Source organism: Medicago truncatula, chromosome 2, assembly GCF_003473485.1.
Source record: "Medicago truncatula cultivar Jemalong A17 chromosome 2, MtrunA17r5.0-ANR, whole genome shotgun sequence".
NCBI classification, from domain to species: Eukaryota; Viridiplantae; Streptophyta; class Magnoliopsida; order Fabales; family Fabaceae; genus Medicago; species Medicago truncatula.
Genome location: NC_053043.1, coordinates 34881880 through 34898110, shown reverse-complemented (window position 1 = coordinate 34898110; position 16231 = coordinate 34881880). Strand labels below are relative to the sequence as shown.

Below are 16231 nucleotides of genomic sequence, written 5' to 3'. Positions count from 1 at the left end.
TTCTAGTTTCACCCCAAAATTTCAAGTTACATCCCCTGTCAGGTTTTAAAAAGCTCAAAATTTCATAATATGTTAACTTATTTAAATAAGTTTGCATAAACGTACTTGTATTGAGTTTCTATAACATATTCGAGTTGAGTATACGTAAAGGTAAATGAATTTAGTTTGCGTAAACGTATTTGAATTACGTTTGTGTAAACATGGTTGGATTGATTTTGCGTTAGATCAAGAAACTCAGATGTTGCATGTAATACGTGAACTGAATTTACATAAATGGACTCGAATTGGGTTCCCATAAGATCTAGAAACTCAGCACATATGTTTAAATTGAGTTCTAGTATGTGTGCACATCATAAACTATTTCCAAAAGTATTTTAAAACATTCATACAAGTATTACTGCCTATGTTATTAAACCAAAGAAGCTCTTCAAAATTAATAATAATTCTCTAACAGCATGTTCTCAAGTAACACAATTTGAACCAACTGAAAGAGACTACATCAACCATAGTGCTTTTACAGTGTCCATCCATAAAATACATTATCAAAATCCTCTCTCTCCTACCTTCAAATCACAGCAAAAAGTAAGCAACTTTTCATTAGGGGAGAGTTCAATGGAGGCCCTCCAGTGCTGGTAAAAAGTTCTTTTAATATTCCAGATATTGAGAACATGCTTTCTAACCACTAGCCCCCAATAATGACCATTGCATGTGTAAACAAAAGTGCACTGAGATGATTATGAGGTGTTCCTGTGTGATTAAAAGTAAGTTTCAGAAACAATAGATATCTGCAATAGTAGTATCCACACACTTTAAACTTTAAAGCATAATATAAATGAGTAAATTGAAAATCTTGTTTTGTTTACATGGACTGTTTAAAAGGTGACATATTCTTGTCAAGTGACCCTAATGGTTGGCCCATGTACCATATTCTTTATCGAGAGTTCTACTTAATTGTACCAATAACTAAATCACATGAGGGGTTGGCCCTAATGATTAAAGAGATTTGCTCTATTTATCTTTGATGATGGTGCATATCATGTTTTGACTAATATAGGTTACAACCTGAACCACTTATCCAGAGAATAGAAAATTGACTCTCCTAAATGTACCTAATTTTCATGAGGAATGCTTCTGTCAAACTGTTCCAGGAAATATCATTGTTGTCGTTCTGGATTGCAGAAAATCACAGTTTCTTCCAATTTCGCTATGCTACAGTGCTATAGCACCACTATAGCCGCTATTTGACAACACTATACTAAAATCGTATTGCAGAATTGTTCAAATTCCGCAACGCTATGCTATATTGATGCTATAGCAACTATTTGACAACACTGGGAAAGAACTAATATCCGTTAACATAAGCCATCTATCTACTATCTAGACAATACCGTTACTTCATATCCAAAAATACATAGAGCAATTGTTACAATCTTGTAGTACATATTATATGTGTATTATTCACAATTCATATTATTGTTATTTAATTACCTTCATAATCTTTTACTTCCATTTAAAAATTGTGCTTGTAGTTTTTAAGCTACCAACCTTCACAAAGCAACTATTGATTGATTAGTGGAAGAAACCTTCAATTTTTATTTTTAGTGTATGTTGATTATCTAATGAATAAAAAGCATCATAAAGCGAAAAACACCATCAATTTAAATTTTAAGTAAAAAAATTGTCCCTATATTCTCACCAGACTTGAAGTTCCCTTCTCAAAGCAAAGATTCTGATAAAAATGGATGCTCCAGGTACAATTGCAAACACAAAGGTTCACTACTCATTGACTTGATAGGGGTTATAAGTGGAGGTTGCTGCCACTGCTTTGTGTCGGTTGGGATCCACAAGTCTGCTTCCTTGCTTGTACCGGCCTCCGGAATGGATCGAAAATAAGCAGTTATCTCCCACCTGCAATCTGTTTAGAGTCGACACAATTAAGTTTAGACCTAGGTTTTAGCTAATGTTAGGATAAATAGTTTAATTTAGCGTTTATAGCACAAATGTTTATTATATATGTGCTTAAGTATAAGCTATTCCTATAATAAAATATAAAATAAATTCGAACTGTTTCCATATAAGCTATAATCTGTTTTTCCAAACAGCCTCACAAGTGTTTATGCCAATAGAGAAGCTCAAATAAGTCAATCCAAACAGGCCCTTAGCCTCTATACACACACACACACTACAAAAACTGACAAACTACTTCCAATTGATTCTAAACTAGCAATCTATACCAACTGTAATAGATGATGAGATATGGGATTATTGCAAATTTACAGCAAGAAAAGTATGAGAAAATGTTGAAAAAGAAAAGCTTAATTACACTTTAGGTCCCTCATTTGTTCAAAGCAATCAAATCCTCAGTTTTAATTGAAAATTATGTTTGTATTTTTGTTGTTCAGTTACTAACAAGTGTGATGACCTGATGACTTGGCGAACAATTTATATACACGGCATGACAATTTAACGAGTTGTGATCTCAATGGACCCATAAGTGACTTTAGTATATTTAAACTCCTAAAAAAAGATTAAATATAAAATAACACATTTAAATAAATTAACTTTCTTTACTTAATAGTAAATTCATGCATGTAAATTGTTGGCCACATAACTAGTTCTATAGGTAATTTTTTTTTGAAGGATGGTTCTATAGGTAATTGGATGGTCAAACAACAGAAGAACCTAAATTTTCAACCAATAATTGAGGATTTCATTACTTAAGGAGTGTTTGTAGATTGGGCTCTAGTGATCAAAGCTTGGTGACTATGATCCAAAAGGTCTAAACTAATTGAGCTCTAGCATTATCTATTACATGATATCTGATGTGAGAATTATACTTTTATTTCTCGCTTCTCACGTCCGGATGGATAAATCTGGATAAAATGATGTTTTTTCCCATCCGGATGGATAAAACTGCTCCAAATCTTAAAGGCCATCGGTTTATTGATATTTTTAGCTTGCCTAATCTTGTACTTCTTGAGTCTTAGGGTCCGTTTGGTTCGCGGGTTTTGAAGGGGAGGGGAGGGGAGGGGAAGGGAGGGAATATTTTAAAAATTGTGTTTGGTTCAATTTTTAGAAGGGGAGGGGAGGGAGAGGAAGGGGAGCAAAATCCCTCATAAGCTCATTTATTGCTCCCCCTCAAATTGGAGTTTTTTGGAGGGGAGGGGAGGGAAAGAGAGATGAGTTAATGCAATTTTAATTACATTGACATAATTATCCACATGTTTATTTTTAAATGACAAAACCGTCCTTATTAAAAATTTAAGTGTTTTCAACATATTGCTTATTACCATCTTTTTTGTAACATGCCAATGTCAATTTTTTTTTTATCGAGAACTGCATATTCTTGTCTTCTAATTTTTTTTACGTGAATTCACTTTTTTGACTAACGTTGCTTTTATTTTTTTTATTTTGATATATTTATTTTATAGTTTTTAATTGTATTATATATTAAAACATAATTAATAAAATTTGTAGAAGATTTTTTTATAAATATATTTTAAAAATCTTAACAATAAATTTTTTATAAATATTTTTATATTGTACTAGATTATTTTAGAAGTGCTCTAATATTTATGAATATCTAATATTTTGTTAGAACTTTTGTGTTTGATTATTTATGGAGTTTTTGGTTACGAGTTTTTATGTTTAAATTTTTATGAAGTGAATAATATAAAAATCATGATATTGTTTTAAGGTTAGAGGGATAAAAAAGTAATTTGGTTTTAAAATCCCTCCCCTCCCCTCCCCTTATGAACCAAACACATATTTAATTAAAATATCTTCCCTCCCATCATTTGAACCAAACATATATTTAATTGATATATCTCCCCTTCCCTCCCTTTCCCTCTCCTCCATTAAAACCCCTCCCCTCCCCTCCGTTGAACCAAACGGACTCTTAGAGGCCCATTTTCTATCTATTAGTTGGATTGATACAAGTTATTAGGCCATCAGGCTCAGATATCATGTTTGGTTTTTAGCATAGGCCCAACTGGAGGAGTGTTTGTATATTGGGCTCTAATGATCAAGCCATGCAGTTCCGAGGTCCAAAAGGTCTATATCAGTGGACTTCACCTCACCTTGCTTATAAACACTTTAGCTTTCTCTATTTAATTTGATATGGAACTTATTTTTTCTACAGGAAGCATAACCATGCCTTGACCATATAGCAGAGATTAAAATTACAATTAACCCAGAGAAAGACAAGAAAAAGAGAAACAGAACTCTTTGCAGAATGATTATGAGCCTGTTTGTTGAAGATTTAAATCAAATCAAAAGTGATTACAGAGCATTAGATAAAATAATCTAGAGATTTTATGTGAAGCAAAATCTATTGTGTTTGTTTAACAGTGAAAATCAGTTTTTTAATCTTCTCTCTCTTCAACGACACTCATTAAAATCAGATTTTTTCCAAAACCTACTAAACAACTTCTCATTTCTATAGAAAAAATCTTTTTTTTTTTTTTAAATTCATAGTTTAAAAAGCTTAAACAAGCACAATCAGAACAACTAAAACATTTTTCTCTCAAATAATTTGTAACAAACGGGCTATGCTGTCCTTACCAGGAGGCAGCTTCTTAGTTAGAGATTCCGAGATTGACAGCTTGCTCATAAATGATCTGAGAGAGAGCTGAAGATCAACCTCTTCCACAGCTGAACCATAGGAGAGGTTCATTGCAAGCTTGAAAACAAATTTCTCGAGTGGAACATTATCAGCATTGAAGAAAATAACAGCTACTCTTTCAACCATGCCCTAGTAAATGGAAGGTAATGAAAAAATCAGCAAAACAAAAGATAGCAGCTGGGTAAAAGATCAGAAGAGAGTGCTTTTTATTTTCATTACGAAGTGTACAAGAGAAATTGGGCGCATGAGCTATACGTTACACAATAGGATGTAATTGGACAATAACTAATAGCCTAAACCCTAGCATATCAACAATATAACACCGATAAGTGCTAATAAACTAAACATAAATGCTTATATTCTAACATAGCCTTTTTCACCGATAAGATCGTACTATGATTGCAGCGGTCTTATAGAAGACATCTGAAACATAGCTCTAAACACTGATGATAAAAGAAACATGATAAATCTAAGTATCTGTTTGGCTATAAAGCATTTTCTGTCTTTCATTTTAATTACAAAACCGTCTCATTGTTTTCAATTTACTTTTATGTCTCAAATAATTGTGGGGAACAGTAAAAACAAAAGAAGTTATTTTTTTTTATCACTATTTCATGTACAAATATTTTAAAACATAAAACAAAGTGAAAACAAGGTGTCGGATTTTTAGTTTCAGACAATATACCATTCGGTATGAGATAAAGAAAAAACTTCTCCACAAAATTGGAGCCAGAGACATATTCACCGGGTTCTCAATTCTCTTTGGTACATGGATATGCTTCCTAGTAAGTATCCGGTACGTCGAGGTATATTGTCGATAATTTTGGGTTCATAATAGTTCTAATACATTAAAGAATGTTACCAATAATTTTATCTAATTAAAAACTATACTTGAATGATATAAAATATCATAAATAAAAATGAAATACATGGAATCATTAGTGTTTATCCATTTGGAATAAAAAAGATAATGCATTGCATATAGTTCAGTGACTCTAAGCCTTGAAATTCTAGTGTATTTAATCCTCCATGTTTGCAGCACTGCTTATCTTCCTAAGGTTATATAGTTTTACACTTAGACTTCTCTCTCACCCTACTTTGGTTTTTTTCCTTTGATAAGTGTTTTCTCTCTCCACTTGGTCTTTCAAGTTACTCTTTCATCTTCCTTAGGTTTCCTATGCATAAACTGCCATATTTTGAAAACTGCTAACCTTTGTGCAAACGGGCACGCATTACTTATTAGTGGTTCCTGGAGCGAATTATGTGACTATGTCCCTGAGTAAAAGACACTAATTGAAGTACTGATCTTATGGTAAATGGTTGTTGTAGCTAGGAAAGCACCTTCCTTTTCCCCCTCTAAGTTGAGATTATTGTAGGTAGGCATGTGGGGGTGCCAAAAGCTCTAAGACCAAACCTCCAGATTTATCAGAAACTATAATAATTTAGAGTTTAATAGACATGCATTGATGTAAAATATAGCTTTACACCTACATCCAATTAGAACTCATGATATTGCCACATAAGACCACTTTCTAACCGCGATATAAAAATAACTGCAAAATAGTTGATGTGGACGTCAGTGTAAAACTAGTTTACACAAACAGTGCATCTCCTCTTTTCTCAATAATTAATAAGTCTGAACCCTCTAACTCCAACAATGGTTTGCCATCACCAACAATGAAACAAAAACAAATCTTCATCACCAAATAACATGCACAATATACTCATTTAAGATATATCTGAATTCTACATCACAATTGAAACAACACCACACATATTAGGATGAGTGAAAAAAAATTAAACAATTAAAAAAGACCAACCTTTTGTATAAAGGGAAGAAGTCCTGAAACAGTGGCATGTATGTAATATCTAAGCTGAGGATGACAAGCCCTTTGGACCACCACATTCATATACCTTGCCCTCTCAAAAGCACCTTCACCATAACCAAAATAAAAAAAAAATCAATTCCAATCATTTATTCTGTTCAGTTATCAAATAAACCAAAAGGATATATATACAATAATTTTAAATTGCACTGTGCAGCCAAAAATCATTGCTTCTTATTTTTGCAAGCAGCCAAACAAACATAAAAGAGTACACCTTCAATTTAGTGCCAAACTAAACTTCAACTAAAAAATATAATAAAAAGTCCATAAACTATTTTCATTCTACTCCACCCCTAACAAAATCATGTTAAAGTATTATCTCTTCCAATGCGAGACTCTTAACGCACCCACTCGCACCTAGTATTGGACATCTGGGGCGTGACTAAACATATTGGCAAAGAAAGAACACAAACCTTGAGGATAAATCCCTTTAAGAAAAACAACAGAGGTAATAGCAACTTCCAAAAATTCAACCAAAACCCGACCTATTTGCCCTGCAACATTAATAAACATTCTTAATTAGTACTAAAACACAATAATCAAATTCAAAATCAAAACTTTAGTTGCTAAATTTCAAACCTTGTGGAGTTTGATTCTCTCTTCGCTCCATTACAAAAAATTCCCATGTTCAATTTTCAATTCTAATTTCTCTCCCACTCTTGATAAACTAAAAAACCCCTTTTCTAAAAAGGTCATAAAGTTCGATAAAAATAACAACTTTACCACAATTTCGACCCGTTTTCAAATCGGGTCATTTGACCCGAATTTATTTTCCTTCTATATGCTACTTTTGATGACTCTCTCTCTGTCACTACCAACAGCGAAAATGGCAGGTGAGATTCTTATTTTGTTTTTCGTTTGAATTTTGATTATTTAATGTTGAATTTTGATTGAAAAAGCTTGGATTTTGATGAATGATTGAATAGAATTTAATTTTGAGTTTTAACATTGAAATTTGAAAATTTTAGGAAAAAGTAAAGAAAAGATGGAAGGAGGAAGAAGAGGGAGGGCTTGTGTTGTTGTTTTGGGTGACATTGGACGCAGCCCAAGAATGCAGTACCATGCTCTTTCACTCTCCAATCAGGTTTTGAATTTTTTTGTTAATTTCCAATTTTTTGATAATTACATGTTATATTAAAACTTAATTAAGAATTTAATTTGCATGCATTGCCTGTGTATTCAATCACATCTCATCATGTAAAATTTGTGGAAAACAGTTTTACATATTCAGTGTATAGAAATTAAGCTAAGTATCCACTTTGATTTGATTTCCTATGACATGAGTGTTATTATATTTGTATTGATTTATGAGTTCTTGTAATGATTTTATTTGTACTGTTGATTGATTGATCTAATAGCTTTTCTATGTGTCATTTCAGGCTTTTCTGGAGGTAGATATCGTTGCATATGGAGGTAAATTTTTTTTCGGGTTGAGATCTTCTGTAGCACCGGTCCCTTTCATTTGGAGAGAGATACATAAACGAGAGATTGATGTATTAAATTTTTTATCATTCAAAATTTTGTGATTGTCTCTTAGTGTTGTCAATCACGGATCATGGAAAATAGCAGTTTGTTCAAATTTGGATATGTTATATTGTTATAGTGTCACTATAGCCGTTATTTGACAATACTTTGTACTAAATAGCTTATTCTGAAACAATAGCGATTTGTTCAAATTCTGCTATTCTGTAGTGTTTTGACAACATAGTGGAGATGAACTCAATCCTGCTTTTTCTGTATTGGAATTGTTTAAAATGAACCATTTGAGTTGGATTTTATTAGTGCAACATGGAGCTAATTGCTAATTTTCAAGTACAATCTGAAAAAGTTTTTGTATTCAATGTTTTAACAGGTTCAGAGCCTCATACTTCACTTCTAGCCAACCCATCTATTCATATTCACCTAATGGTATGTAAATGAAGCAATCTTGTGAGGACAAATTTTTTCAAAAAGTTGATTTAGTTTTGGAACATTCTCAAAATTTTCAGAAGCAGTGGCCAACAGCACGTCAAAACTTACCGAAGATACTTCAACCTTTCATGCTTTTGTTGAAGCCCTTGATTCAGTTTGTTATGCTTCTTTGGTACCTTTGTGTAAAGATACCTTCTCCTGATATTTTTATTGTCCAGGTTTGTCAATGCTACTTGTTCTTGCTTAAGTTAGATTTACTGTAACAAGGCATGTCTACTTGAAAATTGGATGAGGCTATTATTTGAGAAATATTACAGAAGCTAAATAAATACCATAATTGCCTAGTAGTTTGTGTTAGATTAGATTAGTTTGGTGTTTATTCTGATTTTTGGATAGACTTAGGCCATGTTTATCATAAACAGTTTAATTAAGTGTTTATGGCATAAATGCTTATCATATAAGTGCTTATATATAAGTTATTTCGATAACAAAAGATAAAATAAAGTCAAACTGATTTCATATAAGCTACAAGTTGTTTTCTTAAACTATCCTGGAGAGCTTATGGACATGTCATAAGTTGTTTCCATATGTTCTCTCAAACAGTCTCACATGTGCTTATGCCGGTAGATAAGCTCAAATAAGTCAATCCAAATAGGCCTTAAATGTGTAATGATTCATTGAAAAATGAAGCCAAACAACCGGAGCTAGCAACAATATGATTCTGTAGTTTTGTACTTCATTTCTCCCGTTCCTTTGTTTTTGCAGAATCCTCCTTCCGTTCCAACTCTGGTGGCAGTAAAATGGGCTAGCTGGTTGAGGAATTCGTCATTTGTTATAGATTGGCATAATTTTGGATATACTTTACTTGGAATGTCCCTTGGAAGGAATAGCCGTTTTGTCTCTTTATACAAATGGTATTAGTTTATCATTTTTAAATTTTTACATTTGCTGAAGTGAATTTTTCTATTTGCTCTTTCATGACTTTTGCTTTCTTAAACTTGTTGCTAATGTGATTAATTTTCTTGACTCCATTTAGGTTTGAGAAGCATTATGGTAAAATGGCTGACACTTCTCTATGCGTAACAAAAGCAATGCAACATGAATTGGCTCAAAATTGGGGAATTAAGTAAGAGAATCAGCTAAAAGTTAAAAAATATTGTTCCTTTAACATATAACTGTTTCTGTGAACTGTGAATCAATCTGATCTAGTGTTCATTCCTTAACTTCATAGTGCTACGGTATTGTATGACCAGCCCCCCGACTTCTTTCATCCGGCTTCACTCGAGGAGAGGCATAAGGTGATACAGTTGTCCAATTGTTTAGTGACTCTGAATGTTGTTACATATTTTACCAAGCATTCTTCAAGATTTCCTAATACAATATAGATAGTTTATAGTTGTTTTGCAGATTGAATGAACACTTTTATCATCCTCTTGGTGTTGGAGATTGTGTTAGCAACGGTGAGATTGCTTTTACAATCCCAATATATATATTGATCTTAGTTGTCAGCATATTATTTGTTAATGTCCTTGCTTCTTGCAGGAACATCACTGATGAGTAGCCAAATTCAAAATGAGACTTTATTCACAACTGAGGCTGGTTCAAACGTAAGTTTGAAGCCAAACCGACCTGCACTTGTTGTAAGCAGCACAAGCTGGTAAGTTTATCCTTTAATTAATTGCATGCGTTGGTAGCATTAAAATTGTCGGTATATATGTTTTATTTATGTCGTATAACCCCAATACAGGACTCCTGATGAAGATTTTGGCATTCTCTTAGAAGCTGCTTTAATGTATGACAGACGTGTTGCTGCTATATTAAATGAAGATGATTCACTAGATGAGGAGGTCATTTGGAAAGAAATATCTGACGGAAAACAATGTTTATATCCGAGATTGTTGTTCGTCATCACTGGTATAATTTTTGTTTATTTCACCTTCTGAAGCATTGAGAATCATAAGGAACTATTTAACGAAGAATCTTCTTTGATAAAGGTAAAGGTCCTGAAAAAGCAAAGTATGAGGCTAAAATAAAGTCATTGAAGCTCAAACGTGTGGCATTTCGTACCATGTGGCTGTCTGCTGATGATTATCCATTACTGCTAGGTACGTTGGTTTGTTCTTTGATTTTGAAAATTTCGTTGCACAGTCGTGAATTATTTGATGTTAACATCTTTGAGTAATTTCAGGATCAGCTGATCTAGGTGTTTGTCTACATACTTCATCCTCAGGATTAGACCTTCCCATGAAGGTACCCTTGTTATATATCATTGGATAAACAAAGATGTGATGTGATATGTATAGGCTATTCTTCATTTCATGCCATAAACTTTGCTTTGGTTTTGAAAGTAGTTTTTATCCGTGATGAAGTCATTCAGCATATTTCTAATTTTTCTTCGTTGGCTGTACCAGGTTGTTGATATGTTTGGCTGTGGACTGCCTGTTTGTGCTGTTTCATATTCTTGGTAAGCTATGTACTTCCTTTTAAAATTGATGTTTGTATTTTTTGAAGTTCAGACATTATGTTCATTTCATTTACTCCTCAAATCTTTTACTTTCTTGAAGCATTAAAGAGCTGGTTAGCGTTGACAAAAATGGTCTTCTCTTCTCTTCATCTTCAGAGCTAGCAGATGAACTTTTGGTAAGTTTGTTTATGATTACATGTACGGTATTCACTAGATAATACACGATCTATTTATAAACTATATCTTAGCTATCTGTGTGCATTCAGATTTTGCATCCTTGTGGTACATTTAGATATTAGATGCAGATAGACATTGCATTTCATTTTTTTAGATTGTTTTATCTCTTTAAGTTCTTGATTCACAACTTGGACAATATTTATGTCTAATCATGAGAATACTAATTTGTATTCTTTTTGAATCTACGTAGACACTCTTCAAGGGATTTCCCAACGAGTGTGATTCTTTGAAGGTTCTCAAATCAGGTGCATTAGATACCGGTGCTTCATCAAGGTGGGTTACTGAATGGGAAGAACATGCAAAGCCACTGATAACCGAGGCAAGTTCATACTGTTTTGCTTTACATGTTTTCATAATCAATTTCAATTCTATCATTCATATGTATGATTCATAGCCAATTCTACGGTCACCTTTTTATATGCTGCCTTAAAGGGTTATTCCTGTTAACCTGAAATTAGGAACATTTGAATTTGCAGGTTATATCAAGATTTTGATTTTCTGTGTTCTTAGAAGACGTTTTTGACCAATGACAGCAAAATTTGGTAAATCTGTTGGTTTGATTGATCCTATAGATGGTTGATTAGCATCATATGCTAATAATATGATTCGACAATGTTCAAGTCAGAGTTACTTTCAACAGAATATGTATGCAGCAATCTCCAACATCTGTCTAATGTTGACTTGCTGCATTTGTTGTAAATAGAAGTCTGAAAATTTTGTTTTATTTGAATTAGGGTTTATTTTCTTTTAATATGTACCGATTCGGAGATTCATAATATATTTCAGTAAAAGTGAGGTTATTTTATACTAAAGCTTGCAGATTAGATTGTTGTTTTCTGGTGAACTTGTGTGTACTTTTGACAAACTACTTGTTATTTCAGTGTGGCAGAACTCGCTCCAAAGATTTAATTAACAACGGGAAAGATAAGATGCAAAATTAAAAAATGAAATTGTATACTATTAGAAAACAAATGAGTAAATGAGAAACTACAATTGAAATATCTAGGACAGTACTATTAAGAAATTATAATTAAAATATTTAAAATCACAGCAACATGACCCTTACACACACAAAATGGAAAAACAGGAAACAATGAAACTATACAAACATCGTTTCTAGAATAATTTATTGACACATTAAAGCCTGTCCTCGAACTCGGAGAGAGGAATCAGTTGTTCCTTTAAACCTTTCTTTTTTCTTATCTCGACAACACGTGCAGCGGCTGGTGTCCCGGGTTCTAACGGATCAGATGGCACCATATCCCAGTGGTCAAATACCAACTGAGGGAAAGCTTGTCCTCCAGTTTGAGCCCTTAATGATTCATTGAATTGAAATGATTCAATAACAGGCAAGTATGCCTTAACATTGTAAAGTGGGGTGTTAGGCCTCTGGATTTCGTCAAACACGTGACCTCTTTTCTGATTAAGAACACTGTATATACCTCCAAGAGCATGTTCAGGTGCTTGTATTTCAACCAGATACACCGGCTCTAGAAGTCTTGGCTTTGCTGTAAGCATAGCAGCATAGAACACTCTTCTAGCAGTTGGAATGATCTGGCCGCCACCTCTGTGAATGGCATCAGTATGAAGAACAACATCACAAACCTCAAAACAGACTCCTCGCAGGTTCTCATCAGCCATTGGACCTTCTTTTGACGCTATCTGAAAACCTGCAACGACGGAGTCCTTGATTTCGTTCAGATATTGTACGCCTTTACATGTGTCTACCAACATGTTGGGACCTGTAGTCTCAGGTCCGAAACACCATACTTTTTTGGCAAGATCTTTGTCCCAACCAAACTCGTCAGACAATATTTTTAAATGATTTTTTGGCTCATCCCTTGGTCCAATCCTTCCATCATCAATGGCCTCAGCAAGCCCTTCCTCCATTGGCCTTGCTTCCATGTATAAACGGTTGTGTTTGTTTGGTGACTTGCTCATCACAGTATGGCTAGACTTCTCAAGCACAGTCTCGCGGAAAGAAACGATAGGATCTGATTTTGTAATCTCAGCTCCATTCATGAAATCATCCTGCAAATCCTTCAAGCAGATTTCAAGATGCAGCTCACCAGCAGCAGCTATGATATGTTCTCCAGTCTCTGAAATTGTGCATACCACCATGGGATCTGACTTTGCTAACCGTTTAAGGCCTTCGACTAACTTGGGAAGATCCGATGCAACCTTGCATGTAACTGCTACACTTACCACAGGTGACACTGAAAACTTCATAGCTCGAATAGGGTGTGCGTCGACTTCTTTCTCATTTGTTAAAGTAGCATTCTTGGTAATGAATTGATCCAAACCCACCATGGCAACTGTATTTCCACAAGGGACATCCTCCACGGTTTCTTGCTTCTTTCCCATCCAAATAACTGTTCTCTGAACACTTTTCACATACAAATCTTTCTTCTCCCCAGGGATATAATTTGGTCCCATAATTCTGACCTTCATACCAGTTGAAACCTTACCTGAAAAAACACGACCGAAAGCATAAAACCTACCCTTATCAGATGCAGGAATCATCTTTGAGACATAAAGCATTAAAGGTCCTTCAGGATCACAATTTCGGATTGCAGAAGCATAAGGATCATCAAGGGGGCCCTCATACAAATTCTCGACACGATACTTTTGAGCCTTGGTAGGAGAAGGAAGGTGAAAAATCATCATCTCCAAAAGGGCACTACTAGCTGGGAGCCAACTCTGCATAACACGCTTCATCAAAGCCTTTCCTGACAATTCTTTCTCCTCCGACTTCAAATTAACCCCAAGCTTCTGCAACATCGGCCACAACTTATCCTTCTGATCATTCATACAAAGTTCAATAATCTGCTTGATTGGTTCATAACAAAACTGTACAAAACCGCGCTTGCAAGTAGGCGTCGATGTGTGCTTGTTAGTCCACTTTTTGGTTGAAGAGTCAAAGAAATTTTCACCCCAAAGCCTATTCATCATCTTCTCCTCATCAACTCCAAACTTTGAAGCATACATCTTAGCAAAGTTGGTGAGAGTAAAAGACCATCCATGTAAACCAGCAGAAAAAGAAACTGTTCCCTTTTCAGGGTAAACCTGAACATCACCAAGTAAAGCATCTTCATATGTTGCCATGACAACATTCACACTCTCAATGACTCTTTGAATCGTCGAGTATGCCTCTTCTGCATCAAGATGAAGCTCAAGAAAACATCTATCCATTTTGTTAACAGTTAAAACAGGTTTAATCCTTTCTCCAAGTGCTTGTCTCAGCACAGTTTCAGTTTGTACACAAACCCCTTCAACACAATCCACCACGACAAGTGCTCCATCGGTGATGCGAAGTGCGGCTGTGACCTCAGACGAGAAATCTACGTGTCCAGGCGAGTCAATGAGGTTTATAAGGTACTTGTTCCCTTCACGTTCTCCCTTGAAATTCTTCAAATCACCATCACTCATCTCATAGTAGAGAGAAATACCAGTTGACTTGATCGTTATGCCACGCTCAGCTTCGTCTTGACGGGTATCTGTCATCCTAACATCTCCTGCAACCTCTTGTGCTATAATGCCAGCAGCAGCCACAAGAGAATCAGTTAGAGTTGATTTTCCTGCATTCAAGAAACTAAATCAAAATACTGTAGTATCTACAAAATAATCCAATTGAATGAAACAGAATTTGAGAAGATTTTTCGTTTTTAGTTTCTAAGAGAGAATAATTGAAACAAAATTTATCAAACATTTATTGCTCAATAACACTCTCGAGTGTTAATTATCAAACAGCTTATTTTTTTAACTGCAATACTGTCTGAAATTTTTCGAATTTGAAGCAAAATTTCAGATAAAATTTCACTTTTCGAACTACAATACTGTCTGAAATTTTATTTACAAAAGATCTAGGTGTACCATACCGTGGTCGACATGAGCAATAACAGACATATTCCGAATGTTGTGTTTGAGATCCATGATCCGTCGAAGTTCATCAACTGTGAACTTCACCTGCACAATTGTACATTATATAGACCAGTTTACCTTTAAGGAAAATGAATAGTATACAAAAATAAATTTGAAAAAGAAAGTGAGTGAGAGATAGAAAGCCATGTTAACTCACCATCTTGACAGGTTTTATTCCTTACAAACAAGAGCTTGACTGTGAAAACATAAAAAAATGAGCACAGGTTTAGTACTTGAAAGATCAAAAGTTTGAAATCCAAAACAGTACTAATATTCATAATCACTGTTATATTTCAAACAACAAAAGGAAAATGAGCTTTACCACACAGCAGAATTTATCTGGTGGAGGATATAGAAAACAATGAAAAGATCACATTAAACCCTTTGCAGCAGACACTTGTGATAGGTACGAGGAAATTGATTGCATGTTAGAGTAGAAGACCAATATGTGTCATTTATAGCTCATATGTATGTTGAGTAATTGGAGTCAAACTTTGAAAAAGAGAAATATATTAAAAAAAAATGAGATAAAAATTGAGAATTATTTACTAGAAAGCTTGCTGCGTGGAAATTGCTATATTAATAAATAAGTGAGAACTATTGACTTAGGAAGCTTTATTTTTTATTTTTGGTAGAGTGATCCATCCAAGGAAGTTTCTTGGAGTGATGTGCAAGAAAATTGACTAGTTCCTTTTTTCATAAATATAGTAAATTATTTTTATTTATTTTGTTTATTCGAAATTTTAAATTCGTGTTCCAACATATCAAATGTTCATACAAAATTTTACTATATCACATAAAGCTACACACAATTGTGAAGTTCCGTCCACGAACTATTCAATAAAAAAAACTTGAAAGTTGTTCTGATTGTGTGACGTCTCAAACTATAAGGGGCACCGGTAAAAAAAAATGAAGTCAAAACTCACAAGCTATATGAGAATTTCTCAAGGTTTTAAAGAAGAGAAAGAAGACAACCAGAATTACATGTGGGAGATTTTCAATTAAAAATTCTAGCTCATTTCAATTTGGTCCCTGACTTTTACCTGCATGTAATATGGCTTGAGTGGCTAGCAAGTCACGTTAACAGCTAAAACTAGTAGGGGAACTAACTTGATCAATGTTATGATTAATTGTTAAATAGAAGAAATTTTGCTTTTGACACCAAAGTAGCAGTTCAGTTCATAACTC

The 16231-nt window shown here is 34.1% G+C and overlaps 3 protein-coding genes across 5 annotated transcripts; 1 reads left to right on the top strand and 2 right to left on the bottom strand.

The window, feature by feature from the left end:
• Positions 1-264: 264 nt before the first annotated feature.
• Positions 265-7227, bottom strand: LOC11410390 (DNA polymerase zeta processivity subunit). 2 transcript variants are annotated; one of them, XR_003009298.2, is made up of 7 exons: positions 7090-7227; positions 6924-7004; positions 6445-6557; positions 4564-4753; positions 1697-1915; positions 1489-1545; positions 265-747 (listed from the first exon to the last, which is right to left on the bottom strand). XR_003009298.2 is itself a non-coding variant. In XM_003596141.4 (6 exons), the coding sequence occupies exons 1-5, from the start codon at positions 7118-7120 to the stop codon at positions 1716-1718; spliced, it is 615 nt and encodes a 204-aa protein (XP_003596189.1). In that variant the 5' UTR covers positions 7121-7227; the 3' UTR covers positions 265-747; positions 1697-1715. The 2 variants fall into 2 exon arrangements, 1 of the variants encoding a protein (XP_003596189.1); XM_003596141.4 differs by lacking the exon at positions 1489-1545.
• On the top strand, positions 7224-11934 carry LOC11416406 (UDP-glycosyltransferase TURAN). 2 transcript variants are annotated; one of them, XM_003596140.4, is made up of 17 exons: positions 7224-7343; positions 7479-7594; positions 7890-7923; positions 8363-8418; positions 8499-8639; positions 9187-9335; positions 9458-9547; positions 9653-9719; positions 9818-9881; positions 9964-10078; positions 10169-10335; positions 10416-10526; positions 10610-10671; positions 10833-10885; positions 10986-11061; positions 11313-11441; positions 11599-11934. In XM_003596140.4, the coding sequence occupies exons 1-17, from the start codon at positions 7292-7294 to the stop codon at positions 11614-11616; spliced, it is 1500 nt and encodes a 499-aa protein (XP_003596188.3). In that variant the 5' UTR covers positions 7224-7291; the 3' UTR covers positions 11617-11934. The 2 variants fall into 2 exon arrangements, with proteins under 2 accessions (XP_003596188.3, XP_039686577.1); XM_039830643.1 differs by lacking the exons at positions 7224-7343; positions 7479-7594 and having other exon boundaries at positions 8464-8639.
• Positions 11935-12059: 125 nt separating this feature from the next.
• On the bottom strand, positions 12060-15521 carry LOC11415386 (elongation factor 2). Its single transcript, XM_003596139.4, has 4 exons — positions 15366-15521; positions 15201-15239; positions 15001-15088; positions 12060-14700 (listed from the first exon to the last, which is right to left on the bottom strand). The coding sequence occupies exons 2-4, from the start codon at positions 15201-15203 to the stop codon at positions 12260-12262; spliced, it is 2532 nt and encodes an 843-aa protein (XP_003596187.1). The 5' UTR covers positions 15204-15239; positions 15366-15521; the 3' UTR covers positions 12060-12259.
• Between the last annotated feature and the right edge of the window lie 710 nt (positions 15522-16231).

Excerpts from the sequence above, each read along its gene's own strand:
- LOC11410390 (XM_003596141.4), bottom strand. The coding sequence starts at position 7,120 with ATGGAGCGAAGAGAGAATCAAACTCCACAAG. Across the intron at positions 7,005-7,089 it reads AGAGAATCAAACTCCACAAG|GGCAAATAGGTCGGGTTTTG; the intron begins GTTTGAAATTTA and ends TTAATGTTGCAG. Across the intron at positions 4,754-6,444 it reads TTCTTCCCTTTATACAAAAG|GGCATGGTTGAAAGAGTAGC; the intron begins GTTGGTCTTTTT and ends TCCATTTACTAG.
- LOC11416406 (XM_003596140.4), top strand. The coding sequence starts at position 7,292 with ATGCTACTTTTGATGACTCTCTCTCTGTCACTACCAACAGCGAAAATG. Across the intron at positions 8,640-9,186 it reads CTGATATTTTTATTGTCCAG|AATCCTCCTTCCGTTCCAAC; the intron begins GTTTGTCAATGC and ends TTGTTTTTGCAG. Across the intron at positions 10,079-10,168 it reads GTTGTAAGCAGCACAAGCTG|GACTCCTGATGAAGATTTTG; the intron begins GTAAGTTTATCC and ends ACCCCAATACAG.
- LOC11415386 (XM_003596139.4), bottom strand. Across the intron at positions 14,701-15,000 it reads TATTGCTCATGTCGACCACG|GAAAATCAACTCTAACTGAT; the intron begins GTATGGTACACC and ends TCTTGAATGCAG.